At 46.3% G+C, this 18,692-nt stretch overlaps 1 protein-coding gene across 1 annotated transcript in view; it reads right to left on the bottom strand.

Annotated features, from left to right (window-relative positions):
* The window catches only part of LOC146026207 (L-selectin-like), a 237,071-nt gene that overhangs the window by 143,879 nt on the left and 74,500 nt on the right, over positions 1-18,692 (bottom strand). Inside the window, exon 4 of the mRNA XM_083156666.1 lies at positions 13,293-13,400. Within this exon, the coding sequence (XP_083012792.1) occupies positions 13,293-13,400 (108 nt within the window). The remainder of the gene's footprint in view (positions 1-13,292; positions 13,401-18,692) is intronic.

Genomic DNA, 18,692 nt, shown 5'->3' with positions numbered 1-18,692 from the left:
CCATTTAGCACATCCCTAAAGCCGCTCAATCGTTTGCGTGTACACCGCTTTCTGGATCCACAAAGTTATCTTTGTGATTCACACGGGCATGGTGATATCCGGCCCGTTGTAGTTCCTTTGTGCTGTAAGCACGCCAACAGTCGGTATAAATTGTTGTTCCGGGCTCAATGTTTGCGTTTATTGCGGCCATGATGGTGCTGGCGTCCCGTTGCGGCACTGGGGTCATGATGCACTGGCCTGTCTCACGTGAGATTCCTCCAAACACCCACTGTTGGGGAAAAACTCATCCCACGTTGCTCTGCATTTTGACAAATAGACTTTCGTCAACTTCTACTATTTGTCCGGGGCCCCCAATGCGGCACTGCGGCTGCGCCATCAAGTCCAATTGGCATGCCTCCCGCATCCAGGCATTATAGAGGACAACTGTCTTGTTAGACATGTTGAGCTCCCGGTCACAGAAATCAATTGAGGTAATCTCCTCTGACCAGGAGTAAATGAACCTCAGCAACTTGACAAATGGCAAGCAGCACCCCGGGAAGAAATGGCCCGCTCTCAGGCTCACCTTTTGCCGACAGTTCTTGATGTGGCACCTCCACATACACTCCTTTATGGACAACCTCATGGGGTGTCCATTAGTGCATGTCACCATCACTGGCAGCAGGTGACGCTCCTGTAAAAAGCGAACAGCGTCCTCCTCACTCTGCGGAGCGTGAACAGAATCACAGAAGATGCTGCCATCGCACAGGAAACAGTGGAAATCGGTCAAATCCTAGCAAAATTCACTGAAACAACTGGAAATCACTGTAGCTGTACCTGTGTGCTGCCGGGACTCGGCGCTGGCACACAGGGAGTCCTGCGTGCATGATAGAGAACACTGGCTGGGAGATGTAAAAGGAGATAGATAAAAGGAGGACCGCCTCGTCTCTCACACGCAACGTCACTCCCGACTCCAATCGGCACATGATGGTTTCTGTGCGTGGAAGCAGAGTTTGCAGCAACTGTTTCTCACACCTGAGTCACTCAGGTGCTGGTCTTTGTGCAGAGTGTATGGTGGCTGCTTCTCACACCTGTCCTGCTGCTGAATCACATTTACTGTAGATAGGGTGTTACAGGTGTCTCCGGGAAGCCATTCTGCAGTGTTAATGGAAGCACTGTACCTTAAGCACAGATAACTCGTACATGACTGTTTCACATTCACAGACACTGTAATGCAGAAGAAGATATTCCATATATTATTCTGGGAGCCCGCCACTGCCGCTCTCACCCTGCATCACACACCCAGACACTGCCGGAAGAGGACCTAAAAAGTGACAAGAGCATGCAGGAGATGCATGCTGTGGCCCGCATAATTGCTGGACACTCTCACCATTCTGCCATTGCCTGCCAAAGGCTGGAGCGGCATCAAAAACTCCTCAACCTACCTGTGTGTACTCTGAAAAAGTTTTTAGTGCAATGCGGAACCTGGTCAGTGAGCAACATAGATGGTTGCTTCCGCAAAATTTGGAGAAGATGATGTTCATCAAAATTAATTCAACGAAGACCAGCTATTGCCGCCAGAGACTACAGAGGGACCTGTGATTGTAGAGTCCAGTGGGGATGAATTGATAATCTGTAAGGATGAGGAAGTACATGCTGAAGGGGGTGAGGAATCGGAGGATGAGGATAAGGATGACATCTTGCCTCTATAGAGCCAGTTTGAACAGGGAGAGGTGGCTTGATTCTTTTTTTTGTGGGGCCCAAACAAACCAATCATTTCAGCCACAGTCGTGTGACAGACTCTAAATGTAAAAAATTTCCTATTTCCACAATATAAGGGTGAGTGGGAGGGCCCAAAAACAGTTCCTTGCACCTCTTTTTTTTTGCTATTATGTGCTTTTTGGGGCCTAGTTTTTCAAACTGCCATCCTGTCTGCCACTGCAGTGCCACTCCTAGATGAGCCTTTTGTTTGTGCCACACACTTGTGTGGCTTATCATAGTTATCCAGCTACCTCAGTACAACCTTTTGCCCTAAAAACAATATTGTGAGGTGTTCAGAATAGACTGGAAATTAGTGGAGTGGAAATTAATGATATTGAGGTTAATAATAGCATAGGAGCAAAAAATTCTGTGATTTTAGCGATTTTTATGTTTTTTGGCAAAAAAATACAGATCCGAAACACAAAAATGGTGGTGTTTTGGAACAGATCCTGATCCAAAACACTGCCTGAGATACAAACCCAAAATGCGTTTCACAAAAAAATGTGCCCGGTGCACATCCCTACATATACCACACACCGTAATGCCTATCACATATTATAACACACACCATAATACCTATTACATATTATACCACTCACCATAATGCCTATTACACATTATGCCACCCACCCTAATGCCTATTACATATTATACCACCCACCATAATGCTTATAACAGATTATACTACACACCATAATGCCTATTACATATTATGCCACAAACCATAATGCCTATTTCATGTTATACCACATGCTAAAATGCCTATTACATATTGTGACCGGACACCTGCCCTTACGCTCTGGCTACGCCCTTCTGGTCCACAGATAGCGGTTCCTGGTCTCACGGGACCTGGCCAATAGGGGATTCCCTGTTACCATCAGTAACCGCCTGTTACTTACTCCGCCCACTATGCAGTGGGCGGGGATATCGCTGCCACCACCAGACTCCTAATACGTGGCATCTGGAACCACGGTTACCTCCTCAGGCCCAAACGCTTGCACCTGAGTACTACCTGCAGGAGGGTGTGCGCCGACACGCTGCTGACACCCCCCCCGACTGGTGTAACTCGTATGGAGTTCCCCACTGGTCACGGACCAGGCCTCTGCTTTGGTAGCTGGCAGGGCGGAGACTGGGAGGACGCTGGATACTGGTACCCAGAACAGCCGGAGAACAGAATTATTGCAGTGATTCTGTTAATTGCAAGATGAAAGCAGTCGTCTTGGGCAATAGATGGTTTATTTGCTCAAAGTAGAAGCTCTTAAAAGAGCCCTCTCCTAGGTCCCTAGGAGGTACAGCATACAAGTAATGTTACAGCACTCAGATCAAGTAGATTGTACAACTTTACACAGGGCAGAAGCCCTCTTTATATAGACAGAAAACACACTGGCATGGTCTGATCCTTCCATATACGTCTAGGATTTGCATATCAATCAGACATCTTACTTCCAGTGAAAAAAAGTGGGTTTTGTGTGATTTTTCTCAAAGGCGCCCTTCCCAGCAGCCCAATTCTAAGTCCTCACTGGTTCAATCGGCCAGCAGTAAGCATAAAAGAGATACAGGTATAGGAGCTTTAGATTTATTGCGCTTAGATGGAAAGAAAAATGTTACCTTTTTGTTGGTAAAAAAAGATATACATTTATTCACACGTATCTCAAATCTTGCATACGTATGTAGCATCAATAAAACGCACAGAAATTCAATTTCAATGGTAAAAAGAAAAAAAAATGAAAACAATGAAAAAAATTTATATGCACTGTCCACACTTTGAAGACACTGGACAGTATTTTTATGGGAGAAGCAGGGTAGGAATATTAGATGTTCAACAGTACCTCTACTCTCGTCTCCGATCTCCAGTGTCCTGTTGCGCTTCCAAATATCCGTCTCAGGCGGAGACCTGGGCTTTTTATCAAACTATGCGTCTGCAGCCATGGAACCAGCTTCCAGTCAGCAGGGTGTGCTTTTTCCTCAGAGTGGTCCGTTACGTACGGTGATGAAGTCGGCATACAGTGGGTCCTAGAGACGAAATGTTAAAAGAGCTGCTCCATACGAGAAGAATAAAAACTTTGTTGACCACGTCCACCTGTGCACCTGATTGAAACGCGTTGGGTGGTACACAGGTGGACGTGGTCACCAAAGTTTTTATTCTTCTCGTATGGAGCAGCTCTTTTAACATTTCGTCACTAGGACCCACTGTATACCGACTTCATCACTGTACATAACGGACCACTCTGAGGAAAAAGCACACCCTGCTGACTAGAAGCCGGTTCCACGGCTGCAGACGCATAGTGTGATAAAAAGCCCAGGTCTCCGCCTGAGACGGATATTTGGAAGCGCACCAGGACACTGGAGATCGGAGACGGGAGTAGAGGTACTGTTTAACATCTAATATTCCTACCCCGATTCTCCCATAAAAAGACTGTCAAGTGTCTTCAAAGTGTGGACAGTGCATATATTTTTTTCATTGTTTTCATTTTTTATCTTTTTACCATTGAAATTGAATTTCTGTGCGTTTTATTGATGCTACATACGTATGCAAGATTTGAGATACGTGTGAATAAATGTACATGTTACTTCCAGTGCATAATGAATCAAGATTACATAAAGAAACACAAATGTCTGTGCATTACCAACACCTCGCACACAGGATGGCCTGGATTTCTTGACACATCACATACACAAGTTTCCTTATTAACACCTTCTCACAGGACTTCAGACACAAAGCCTACTCCCTGCTGTGTTTTTGGCCACTCACAGACCTTCTGACAGGAGGGCAGGCTGTTTAGCATCTCATTTCCTCATCACAAAGATTTGCTAAATTCCTTCCTCCAGAAAGGTACAAAGTGCATTTTAAGTCCAGAATGCATTCCTCAACACAATATATGGTACAGTCCCAGCTCAGTGCTAAACATATATTTCATAAATACATAATCTTTGTGCCTTGTGCCCAGCAGCAGGCTTCAACTTACAGCAGTACTGCAGAAGGGGTCCTGTCCCAGCTCAGTGCTGCTCATACAGTTTAACACGTGTCAAGTGCCTTTGACCAGAATGGCTTAACCCCTTCAGTGCTGTGGCCGCCATTAACCCCGTGTGCCAGGCTCTCCGGCCACACATATTATACCACACTGTAATGCCTATTACATAATTGTATGTCCAACACACAAAAATGCCTTTACAAATTGTGCCCCACAGTAATGCTGTTGCGTGCTGCGGGCGTGGGATGGAGCGGCGCTTCCGTCCTGCCAGGTCTGACGCCGGAGGACACGGCAGACGGACGCAGCTTCCGTCCCCCAGCCCTGCGTCTCCCAGCAACCTGCTCACGGCGGCGTCGTTGCCTAGCAACGAAGGACGCCGCCGGGCAGGTGATTAGGACGGCCTCCTTAGGGAAAGATTATAAACGGACCGCAGGTGTCCGTGGGGTCAGCTAATTCTGGCAGGGCAGGGCATCACTGCTGATTGGCTCCCCAGTCTCATTTAAGGGAGTCAACCCAGCACTTCCCTGCTGGTGATAGCTTCTGCCTGACTTAAAAAACCCCTAAGAGCAGCTTTATGAGGAAACTCCTGAAAGAATTTAGCCTTAAGTCTGGGGGCATGCAGGTCAAAGTCAGACACCTAGGACCTCTCCTCTGGCCCATACCCCTTCCAATGGACGAGAAAATACAGAGAACCCCGAGAGATTTTACAATCCAGAATTTTCTCTAACAAAAATTCTGGATTGTCCATGGACATTAACCGGAGATTTGCCTCGACTAATTCTTAGAGGAAACTTTTTCGAGACAACTGCGGGTTTGAGGAGAGAAGCATGAAAAGTATTAGAAATCCTCAAGGCCCTGGGGATCTGTAAACGAAAGGCGACAGGATTGACTCTTTTTATAATGGGAAATGGACCAATACATTTTGGGCCGAATTTAGAAGTGCCCTGTCGGAGTTTAATATTGCATGTTGACAGCCAGACCTTATCGCCCACTTTAAACTTACATGGTCGTCTTGACGATCAGAAAAGTCCTTCTCCCGAAGATGAGCAGCCGTTTGAGGGGCAAGGTGCACCTCTTTCCAGATGGCCCTTAGTCTGGTCGTGGTGGAAGATAGAACCACAGGCCCTTCTGGACCGAGTGCACTGGCCTTCGGATGAAAGCCATAATTGGCTAGAAAAGGAGAAGCTTCCGTAGCTGAGTGGTGAGAATTATTATAGGCGAATTCGGCAATGGGGAGGAAATCCGACCAATCATTTTGTGTCTTAGAGACAAAAAGACGCAAATATTGCTTCAAGGACTGATTAAGGCGTTCCGTTTGCCCATTTGATTGAGGATGATAGGCGGAGGTCAAACTCAGTTTAATCTTTAACGCCTTACAAAAGAGTTTCCAGAACCGGGCAATGAATTGCGGGCCTCGATTAGAAACGATATCAGTCGGCAGACCATGGAGTTTGAAAATATGAAGCAAAAATAATTTGGCCAACTTACTGGCCGAAGGCAACTGAGGCAAAGCGACAAAGTGGGCCATCTTACTGAACCTATCGATAATTACCCAGATTACCTGGAACCCCGATGACAGAGGCAGGTCAACCACAAAATCCATGGCAATATGAGACCATGGTCTGGAAGGAATGGCCAAGGGAATAAGTTGCCTTGTGGGTGACACTCTGGGAACTTTATGTCTAGCACACTGGGGACACGACTGGACGTATTCCTTGGCATCAGAAATTATATCCGGCCACCAGACGCACCGAGAGAGAAGTCTCAGGGTTTTTTTAATGCCAGGATGTCCTGCAATTTGACTGTCATGGAACTCATCCAAAACTCGCCTTCTCAAAGGCTGCGGAACAAATAAACAACCGGCAGGTATTTGCCCGGGTGCTTGATCCTGGACCTGAAGGAGCAGGTCTTTGAGAGTCTGAGTAATCCCAAAATGAATGACAGACGCTGGGAGAATGGGCCGAGAAGGCTCCCGTAATTCCTGCTTAGGAAAAAAGCTGCGAGACAATGCGTCTGCCCTAACATTCTTTGATACAGGTCTGTAAGAAATAACGAAATTAAAACGGGTGAAGAATAATGCCCACCGGGCTTGTCGGGCATTCAGGCGTTTGGCCGACTCTAAGTACTGCAGATTTTTGTGATCCGTAATTACCAGGACCTGGTGGTTGGCCCCTTCCAACCAATGCCTCCATTCCTCGAAGGCCCATTTAATGGCCAGCAACTCTCGGTTCCCAACATCGTAGTTAACTTCTGCAGACGAGAATTTGCGGGACATATAGGCACAAGGGAAAAGGAATGAGGACTTGGAATCTTGTTGAGATAAAACTGCTCCTGCCCCCACCTCTGATGCATCGACCTCGACCACAAAAGGTAGTTGGGGGTCGGGATGTCTCAAGATGGGAGCGGACACGAAGGCCTGCTTTAGAGCAGCAAATGCTTGTTCTGCCTGTGGAGGCCACTGGGAAGGGTCTGCGTCCTTCTTGGTGAGTCCCACTATAGGGGCTACCAAGTCTGAAAAAGAGCAGATAAACCGTCTATAATAGTTTGCGAACCCTAAAAATCTCTGGACAGCCTTGAGGGTTGTGGGCTTGACCCAGTCCAAGACGGCTTGCAGTTTTTTAGGTTCCATGCAGAAGCCTTCGGGAGATATTATGTATCCTAAAAAAGATACCTTGGAAATCTCGAATTCGAATTTTTCGGGTTTGGCAAAGAGGCGATTCTCTCTGAGCCTTTGAAGAACTAGTCGAACCTGGTCGCGATGCTCTTCTAACGACCTAGATTAAATCAGAATGTCGTCCAGATAAACTACCGCAAAGACTCCCAAGAAGTCCCTCCAGACGTCATTAATAAAATCTTGGAAGACTGCCGGCACGTTGGACAGGCCGAAAGGCATTACAAGGTACTCGTAGTGCCCCGTTTGAGTACTAAAGGCGGTCTTCCACTCGTCACCGGCCTTGATTTGGACGAGGTTAGATGGACGATCTTAGAGAAGATCTTGGCAGTGCGAAGCTGATCAAACAGCACAGAAAACTGTAAAGGATACGTGTTTTTGATGGTGATTTTATTGAGGGCCCTGTAATCTATACAGGGTCTATACAGGGTCTTAACGATCCATCTTTTTTTGAAACAAAAAAAAACCCTGCACTTAAGGGGGACATTGAGGGTCAGATGAACCCCTTGGTTAGGTTCTCCTGAATATACGTACTCATGGCCTGTGTCTCTGGTTCCGACAAGGAGTATAATCTGGCCTTGGGATATTGCGCATTGGGAATTAACTCGATGGCGCAATCGTATGGGCGATGGGGGGGTAGCACATCCGCTTCACCTTTAGAAAAGACATCTGCAAAGTCTGCATAACAAACTGGTACCCCTTCCAAGGAGACCATCGCCCCCAACCTTAGCCGCTCAAGACAGTTGATTGAGCAATGATCGCTCCATCGCACAATCTCTCCTGTCTGCCAATCAACCTGTGGGTTATGTACTCTAAGCCAAGGATGACCCAGTACGAGAGGAATTGCTGCACAAGAAATTAATAAGAAGGATATGATCTCTGTATGCAAAATGCCGATGCGTAAAGATACCGGTGGGGTTTGATGCAGAACCACCCCATTGGCTAATGGACTGCCGTCTAAGCCCCGCATAATTATAGACTTTTCCAGAGGTAACCGAGGAATACCCAACTTCTCAGCAAACTGAATGTCTAAAAAACTTCCCGCTGCACCGCTGTCAATGAAGGCTGTTACTGACATCTTGGACTTCCCTACTTGAATCTCAGCAGGATCTAATAGAGCATTGTGAGGTGTGATAAGTTGTGAACCCAAGTGAATCCCCTCAGTATTCACTTGGTTTTGGCGTTTCCCGACTTATTGGGACAGTTGCGCAGGTAATGCCCCCTATTCCCGCAATACATACATAAGCCGGTACTTATCCTGCGGGCTCTCTCATCTAGAGAGATACGGGATGCACCCACTTTCATTGGCTCCTCCTCGTCTTCCGAGGGCACATAACCAAGGGAAGTGGACCTAAGACCTGACCCCCTTTCAGATCTCCGTTCCTTGAGACGTCGATCAATTTTGATGGACAGTTCCATCAATTTGTCCAGTGTCTCTGGTGCGGGATACTGGATAAGACTATCCTTAATGGCTTCCGAAAGCCCCAGCCAGAACTGGCTGCGTAGTGCTGGGTCATTCCAGCCGCAGTCATTTGACCATCGGCGGAACTCTGTGCAATATGCCTCTGCAAGATTTCGACCCTGTTTAAGAGCACGCAAATGACTCTCGGCAGATGCTTCTCTGTCCGGGTCATCGTACAGGAGCCCTAATGACTTAAAGAATGCATCAACTGAGCGCAAAGCGGGATCATCAGGTTTTAACCCGAACGCCCAAGTTTGGGGATCTCCTTGTAATAAGGACATGATTAAGCCTATCTGTTGTTGTTCTGACCCGGAAGACCGGGGTCAAAGCCTAAAGTAGAGTTTGCAACTCTCTCTAAAATTGAAAAAATCCTTCCGGTTCCCTGAAAACCGGTCGGGGAGATTCACCTTAGGTTCTGATGGCGGCTGGAGGTTTCCCCGTGCCCCATCCTCCTGGGACTTCACCCTGAGGGATAAATTCTGAACCATCTGTGTCAAGTTTTGCAGCTGACTGACGAACGCCTGCCCCTGAGCCTCAGGAGTAGGGTTCATACTGATGAAGAAACCACAGGAGGTAAACAATAACAAAATATAACCACACACAAGGCACTATCTGCCAAATGCAAAAAAAACTTTTTTTTTTTTTTATGTAGGGCTGGTGATAATGTTAGGTATCGTGTGTTACCCCGCAGACGGGACTGCTGTTCAGGACAGCCAGAGCAAAACCCTATTCTGACTCTGTTGTACCCCCCAGGCTGGGTGACCGACTCCTGCAGGTGTTCTAGTCTTCGCCTGTAGCCGTCACGTTTGGAAGGACGAGTTAAGCCCGCCCTAACTCCGGTACAGCCAGGTGTTACATATAGCGGCGCTTCCGTCCAGCCGCCCTTCCTGCCGGGTCTGACGTCAGGTTGCTAAGCAACCTAGGACGCCGGAGGACACGGCAGACGGACGCAGCTTCCGTCCCCCAGCCCTGCATCTCCCAGCAACCTGGGACGCCGGTGGGCGGCCAGGGAGCTTCCTGCTCACGGTGGCGTCGTTGCCTAGCAACGAAGGACGCCACCGGGCAGGTGATTAGGACGGCCTCCTTAGGGAAAGATTATAAATGGACCGCAGGTGTCTTTGGGGTCAGCTAATTCTGGCAGGGCAGGGCGTCACTGCTGATTGGTTCCCCAGTCTCATTTAAGGGAGTCAACCCAGCACTTCCCTGCTGGTGATAGCTTCTGCCTGACTCTATCCACCTGCCTGAGCTTCTTCCTGTGTTCCTTGTGAATCTTCCCAGTGGAATGTTGTTCCCTCGATACCCCTGGTTCTGTGAGTTACCCCAGCAGTGGGTTGTGCTTTGTTCTTGCATTCATTTCTTTCATTGATCAGTTATTTTCAGCCGGTTAGTCTAGTCTTTGTTTATTTTTGGGCCTAGCAGGCTTACCCTCCTGTCCCCGTTCCCACGGGGTATCTCTTTCTCTGGTTCTTCTTTATGGTATTTGTGCTCCTCTTGTTTGGTTTATTGTGTTTGTGATGGGTATCGCAAAGTCGTAGCGACCAGGTCGCTGGCGCATAGGAGCGTTAGCCAGGGCCTGGCTAGTCGCCATTTGGTTAAACTTTAGTTAGGTTCCTTAGTTAGTTTTCCTGTTGACTGTACCCTGGGGGGGTCCCCGGCTTCTTGTTTATACGTAACACCTGGCTGTACCGGAGTTAGGGCGGGCTTAACTCACCCTTCCAAACGTGACGGCTACAGGCAAAGACTAGAACACCTGCAGGAGTCGGTCACCCAGCCTTCAACAGAGTCAGAATAGGGTTTTGCCGTGGCTGTCCTGAACAGCAGTCCCGGCTGCGGGGTAACACCCGATACATAACAAAGGATTCTAATTACTTGCTGCCAGGGTTTCATGGTAAAAGATGCAGCTTTCTGCACCTTCTTCTGGTGGCACCAGCTTTCTCAACGATACACACATGTAATTATACATTTTGCTCCCCCCCCTGGTTTTTGTTATCAACTTTTGGTTATTTGTAGGCTGGCATACCTCCTCTGTAGTGCTAGCATACATATTTTTAAGATCAGTGTCTAAGATCAGTGTTTAAGATCTAGTGTCTAAGACTTTATTACATGTTTGTTGCCTGGGGGTTACATGATCATTGCCAGGTGTTACATGCTATTACCAGGGGTTTTGTGCATATTGCCATGGGAGTTACATGCTCCTTGCCAGGGGTAATATGCTCCTTGGGATTATCTGCTCATTGCCCTGGGTTTCCATGCTTGTTGCCAAGGGAGTTACATGCTCATTGCCCAGGGGGTTATATGCTCATTGCTTAGGGAGTTATATGCTTTTTATGCCCAGGGGATTATATGCTCATTGTCCAGAGGTCACATGTTTGTTGTCCAGAGGTAGGCGCACAGTGTGCCAGTGCTCTTGAAATCTGCATTTATGAGTAGTGCTGGGCACGCTGAGCTCCCCTGACAGATTCTAGAGGTGAAATAGGACTTCTATCATCTGTTTATTCAAAGGCAGGGCCCATTTCCTTATTCCAACCTTAACTAAAATCTGGAATCTCTCTTGCTTCTGGTACTGTTCCTTATCTGCTCAAACATGCAGTGATTACTCACATAAAAAAAAAAACACAACACAATTCTGACCCTAGCTCTGTCTCTGACTACCGTCCTATCTCTCAGCTCCCATGCCTCTCCAAGCTACTTGAGAGACTTGTCTACTCTCGCCTCACACACTTTCTTAACTTTCACACCCTATTAGACCCACTTCAGTCAGGCTTTCGCTCATAACACTCCACTGAGACTGCACTGACTAAAGTGGTGAATGATCTAGTAACTGCTAAGTCTAAAGGCCATTGCTCACTACTTATTCTTCTAGATCTTTCTGCTGCATTTGATACTGTGGATCACACTCTTCTCTTACAAACACTACACTCCCTAGGTCTTAATGATACAACCCCAGAGTTGTCACCAGTGGTTTTGGGCTGAGTCTCTGAATGTCTATCTGCCATCTCATCTTGGATGTCTTCTTGCCAACTCAAACGTAATATTTCCAAAACAGAATTACTGATATTCCCGCCAACTAAGAACAGTTACCATCCTGACATCTCCATCGCTGTTGACAACTCGACAATCCACCCTACCCCACAAGCTCATTGCTTAGTGGTCATCCTCGACTCTGAACTGTCCTTTCTTCCCCACATTCAATCTGTCTCAAAATTATGTTACATGCATCTAAAAAACATATCTAAAATATGACCGTATCTCACACAAGACACTACCAAATCTCTTATCCATGCACTCATTATATCCCGCATTGATTATTGCAATAGTCTCCTAACTGGTCTTCCCAAGAACAGACTCTCGCCACTGCAATCCATTTTAAATGCTGCTGCAAGGTTGATCTTCCTTGCAAGATGCTCATCATCTGCTGATCCGCTCTGCCAGTCCCTTCATTGGTTGCCTGTATCTTACCGTATTCAATATAAAACACTTCTACTCGCATATATAGCTTTTAATCATACTGCACCAGCTTATATCTCTTTACATCTCGACCACTCCGCTCTGCACAAGATCTGCGTCTCTCTTCTGCACGGATCACTAGCTCCCATTCACTATTACAGGACTTTCATCGGGCTGCTCCCATCTTATGGAATGCCCTTCCACGCACAATAAGACTCTCCACTAGGCTCCAAACTTTCAAGCGTTCCCTGAAAACTCACCTCTTCAGGCAAGCCTATCATAGTTAAGTTCTACACGCATAATCCTCTGAGGAACTTATGTATTATATAGCTTCCCTTCTGGACTTGTAACTTGGTGGGACTGCTATGCTATTACTGATGCCTGTCCTTGTGTTTCCCTCATATATCCCTATAGATTGTAAGCTTGCAGCAGGGCCCTCTAACCTCCAAGTCTGTCTGTCGTTACCCAGTTTGTTTTATCACTGTCTACCATTGTAAAGCACAATGGAATCTGCTGCGCTATATAAGAAACTGTAAATAAATAAATAAACACACTCCACCCAAATTTAACTCTCTCTGAACATGTTACATCTGCTCCACCTGCTAGCTGAGCTGCACAGCACCTAGGCAGCCATCAGCTGTGCCACTGGTCACTGCAACAGCCAGGTAGGTAACATTAAGCAGAGACAGTACAGTTATCACATAGGGAGCACATACCCACCGAGCTGAACATTGCCTGGGCAGCCATCAGCAGTGCCACAATCTTGTTATTTTAGGGAATTGTTATAGTTATGGGAGACCTTTCTCTTATTTAGTAGATTTTATCAAGGACATTCTTGTTCCTAGGCACTTAATTCATTTTCAGATTTAACTAGCAGCACTACCTGCTGTACACCTGATTGCATATACAAATCAGTTTGTTTATGTGTTTCATTATTTTTAGTATTTCCATGGAAGTACAATAAGCAGTATAATAAGGAATAATGATGATAAGGAAGCCTCACCATGTTCACACTGAGATCCATAGAACCCTTCATCACAAGCACAAGTGTAATTATTGATAGTCTCAATGCATTCTCCATGACCACTGCAAGACATTTTTTCACATGATGCTAATGAAAAAAAAGAAAAACAGGTGGTTCAAATCATCTTCAGTTTATTTTGAGAGGATCCTTAATATTTGTTTGGGTGGACCCCACAGAAATCTCCCAAAAATGGGTATGAATTTTGGAGGGAAATCCCATAAATATTATTTGGAAAAAATTCCCTTAATAAAGACCCACACTTCTGAAGGTAATATAGTTTTGTAAGAAATGATGGCAAGAGATTCAAGCATGAGCAGATTGAGTACAGGCATCATTGGTTGTTTTCCTTGAAAACTTCTGTCCATTATGCCTGGTACACACCAGGACTACTATGGCCCGATTCTGTCAATTTAGATCCAATTCCGACCGGTTGTATGCAGATTGTATGTACTTTTGGGCTTTTTTGACATTTTTTTTTATCCGATTCCGATCCGATGCGCGTACACGCCACTCGTTTGGTCGCATCTTTGGTCCTACGTGCTGCAGGTAGGATCCGTCAATCCCAGGCCGACCGACCGTCAATCGCATGCAGATCGTGAGTGTTTTTGCCGCCGTCCGTCGGCCGTCCGTCGGTGCGTCCGTCGTTTGATCCAGCCTATTTGAGTGGTATTTCCTACAAACTCCCCCGGCGCCATGTTTTTTCACATAGCAAACAGTGCTGGCACAGCAGTTGGACTCTCCTTCTTGTCTCATCTCCCAGAACAAGAACCTGGTATGTTTGCACTCCCAATGCTCTCCTATGCATGCCCACTGTTGCCACCAATGTATATAGTGTGTATAGAGCACTGGTTTGTCAACCGTGCACCTGACCATGTCACTGTTTGCTCGCGTGGGCCCCATGTGTGTGTATATATATATATATATATATATATATATAACCATTGTCCACCATTGCAGTATTCCATGCACTCCTCTCTGCTAGGCCCCATTTACCTGTGTGTGTGTGTGTGTTTGTGTATATATATATATATATATATATATATATATATATATTTATATATATATATATATATATATATATAAAAAACCATTGCCCACCATTGAAGTATTCCATGCACTCCTCTCTGCTAGGCCCCATTCACCTGTTTGTGTGAATAGCAATCTGCACAATAAATTGTATAGTGGTTTTCATGAAAGTTTATTAACATTTTAAAGACTTAAAACATATGAACAAGGTAAATTGGTAACTATAACTATAAAAATTTTAATATGAAACAAAACATGGCTATAACTACTGTATAATAACTAATGGTTTTATCTTTTTACAGTCCCAATGTCCAATGCAAAAGAACAGGAATTTTTGGAAGGGTTCATAGAGAAGTATCGTTCCCATTAATGCCTGTAGCGAACCAAGTCCAAGGAGTATTCAAATAAAATTAAAAGAAATCAAGCCTTGGAGGACTTGGCTCGCTACAGTCTCCCATTTCACACAGAGGCCAACGTAGAATGGGTGTGGAAACGCATCCAGAATCTGCGGACGGTTTTCTTGAAAGAACACAAGAAGGTGGAGGCTGCAAAGAAGTCTGGTGCTGGAGTCGACGAGATGTATCAAACATCGCTCTGGTACTACGACAGGTTGACGTTCACCCTCAGCCAGGAGTCGATGAGGACAGGAGTAGTCCTGATGGTTGAACATGATAACCAAGAAGTCACGGCGCATGAGGAGGATAATTCGCAGTCTGCATTGGTGAGTCTACTTTGTTGGCTATCTAATTGATTACTCCTGCCAATCCACAGCCCCCTCCCCATTAAAGTAGGCCATATACTCTTCCCTCACCTGTTTGGCTCGTGCACTCCCTGTGAAGTGTTGTGTTGGGGTTTGCAAGGAGGATATCTGCACTACCTCCTCTGGCAGATCTTTTTCTTCTTGGAGTGCTGTGCCTGTAGCCCTTTGCTGTGTGGCTTTTCTGGGGAGCAAATTGTGCCGTGACAACCCAGTCAATTTTGTCCACCCTCAGATTAATGGCAGCATGGAAAATGCGAAACCGGCTAGCCAGGATGCCAAAAGCATTTTCCTCAACACGCCGTGCCCTGGATAGCCTGTAGTTGAAGATCCTTTTGTCATGGTTCAGGCCCCTTTGCGCATATGGCTTCATGACGTGCTCGTGCAGGCCAAAAGCCTCATCTGCCACAAACACAAAGTTAAGCCCCTGTTTAGTTTCCTGGACAGACGGCAAGTGAAGGGTGTTCGCTGTGAGCCTTTCGTAGAACTTTGTGTCCTTGAAAGTGCCACCATCCGATGCACGGCCATTCCTTCCTACATCCAGGAAGATAAACTCATAGTTCGCATTAACCACAGCCATTAGTACAATGCTGAAATAGCCCTTGTAATTAAAGTAGTAGGAACCACTATTGATAGGCTGGGCTATGCGAACATGTTTGCCATCAATGGCTCCACCGCAATTTGGAAAGTTCCATCGCTGTTCAAACTCCTCTGCGATGACTTTCCATTCATTCACGCTGGTAGGGAACTGAAATTAGAAGTAAATAGAATTGATTAGTAAACGTGTTGTTCAATTTTTTTACAGCTTGCTGACGACTCACCTCCAACCCCGGACCTGTCTGCGCTATCTGATAATGCTTGCACATCCAGCGAAGCTCCTTCTCCGGCACGCACTCCGTCACCCACCCTGGAACCCACTCCACCACTTCCCCGTGCAAAAAAATGCGTGGCAAAGGAAAAAAAGGAGAAGCAGCAGCACATGAAGAGTTTATGATGCGGGCACAGCGAGTCCTGCAAAGAAACCCGGACAAACAAACTACTTCACTTATGTGGCAGAGTGTGTTCGCAACATGGCTCCGGACCAGCAACTGACTTTTGAAAAGTTATGTATGGAGTTGGTGTATAATGGCAGTTTAGGGTATCTCAGCAGTGGCACTAAAATAGTTGGCATGGGTAGTGCACCAGAAACACCACTGTCATTAGAATCACCAGTGCCTACTCCGCCTGCCACCGTACCAGGCCAGTCGAGCACACTTCCAACACATACCCAGTCGACACCCACACAGCCTTCTCAACCCTCCCAGTACCGTCAATTCTACACTTCTTTACTGATAGAAGATCCGGAGTCTCCTGTTTTTGAGGATCTGTCTTAAAATATAGCCTATTTTGTCATTTACCATCGACATGGTCTAAGCTGCAGATATGTGATGGCCACTGCTCACATGGCGTATGGCGCACATCAATGGGGCCAGGACCATTGCATCTGCGCCATGCGCCATGTGGGCCGCAGCCTTTACATATCTTCAGCAGACATCCTCTGCCACACAAGGGCCTGTTTCATAAGTTACCAGAGTGTTTTTTTCTTGGTTTTCTACGTATATGCTGCTACCTGTACCTGCATTACCAGAGGGAGAACAGGATTCTCCTCAATCTGGAGAGCAAACTCAAATCATTGCCCTTTTTTCTTTGCCAATAGTATGGGGTACTGTGCGACAGACATGGTCTCAGCTGCAGGTATGTGATGGCCACTGCTCACATGGCGTATGGCGCACATCAATGGGGCCAGACCATTGCATCTACGCCAAGCGCCATGTGGGCCGCAGCCTTTACATATCTGCAGCAGACATCCTCTGCCACACAAGGGCCTGTTTCATAAGTTACCAGAATGTTTTTTTCTTGGTTTTCTACGTATATGCTGCTACCTGTACCTGCATTACCAGAGGGAGAACAGGATTCTCCTCAATCTTGAGAGCAAACTCAAATTATTGCCCTTTTTTCTTTGCCAATAGTATGGGATACTGTGCGACAGACATGGTCTCAGCTGCAGGTATGTGATGGCCACTGCTCACATGGCGTATGGCGCACATCAATGGGGCCGGGACCATTGCATCTGCGCCATACGCCATGTGGGCCGCAGCCTTTACATATCTGCAGCAGACGTCATCTGCCACACAGTAGCCCATACTTATTGGGAAAGTTTAAACTGGGTCATACATACTTAAATGTTTATATGTAGTAGTGTGTTTTATTGTAAAATATCTTTTATATGGTATTATAATATATTTGTGTTGACACAATAAATCTATATTTGTATATATATTTACACATGTTTTACATATGAAAGGCCTAAAAAAAAACTGTTTCTATCCTAGGCCTAAATTATAAATAAAACAATTTTGTTTGCACAATAAAGTGTATGGTGTATTTTTCATCCTTACCTTGCAATACTGGTACTGCAGCACCTTCACAATGGCTTTGCAGGTCTCGGGGATGATGAGGCCCAAAGCTTGCGGAGAGATGAGGGATCCAAACTTCAGGTCAGCAAGAGACCGTCCTGTCGCCAGAAACCTCAGGGTCACCACCAGCCGTTCCTCAGCAGGGATAGCCATGCGATACTTGGTATCCTGCTTCTCGATGTGAGGAGTCACCAGGCACAGCAATTCCTGGAATGTGGCATCATCCATCCTCAAAAAGTTCTGGAAGTCGTCTGGGTTATTTTCCCTGATGTCCCTGAGCAGTGGCATGTGCGAACGAGTCTGACGCTGCAGTAGCCACTGCTTTGTCCAGCATGATCTTGCTCTCCTGCGCTGGGCCCTCTGACGCCTAAGCTTCAGCACTGCATAATAGAGCAGGTAATCTTGCTGGTGATGACCCATAACTGCATTCTCCATAGTTAAAAGACACTTTGTAATGGCAGGCAAAACAAAGTAATGTTTAAAATAGCTATGTCCAGCGTTCAGCAGGTATAAACCAAGCCTCACTAGTAACAAAGCAGAAATACACTGGTTTAAAATGGCTGCTGCTATTCCTATCCCCTCTGCTAGTCCAGCCCCTTCATTTAATTTTCAAAGGCCAATCTGATGACGGTCGCATGTGTTCTTGCAAAAAAACAAAAACCAGCAATCCGACCGTCTTAACGACCATCACGGGTGCATCGGGATCGGATCTAGATCGGTCCGCAAAAAAAAAAACAATTTTTGCTAATCGTTTGCTGGGGACTGCCTGGGAGCTCCCGGGAAGTCCAAGGGAAATCGTCCCATGGTCGTCTATCGGCCGTGGACGACGGTGGTCGTCCTGGTGTGTACCCCACATTAGGGCAATATACAGTAATGCCTATTTTGTATACCTTGCTTCATTTTATTCTGCTTGTGAAGAGGAACAGTGCGTATCTAAGAACAGAGCACAAGGCATTACTTGGGTGTTTGAAAGCGAAAGGAATGATTGCAGTGCAGCCAAGCAGTGTTTAAAAAGGTGCGCACACACTGACAACTGCCCATACAGCCACGCCAGGAGCCACTGGTGATTGACAGCTCAGTGGGGAGGGGGCGCATACAAATGCACTTGCCTATTTGAGATGTCAGTCCCAATGGATCGGG

This window comes from Crinia signifera, chromosome 8, assembly GCF_055691185.1.
Source record: "Crinia signifera chromosome 8, ASM5569118v1, whole genome shotgun sequence".
NCBI lineage: Eukaryota > Metazoa > Chordata > Amphibia > Anura > Myobatrachidae > Crinia > Crinia signifera.
The sequence above is the reverse complement of the archived record's forward strand: the minus strand, read 5'-3'. Positions and strand labels throughout refer to the sequence as shown.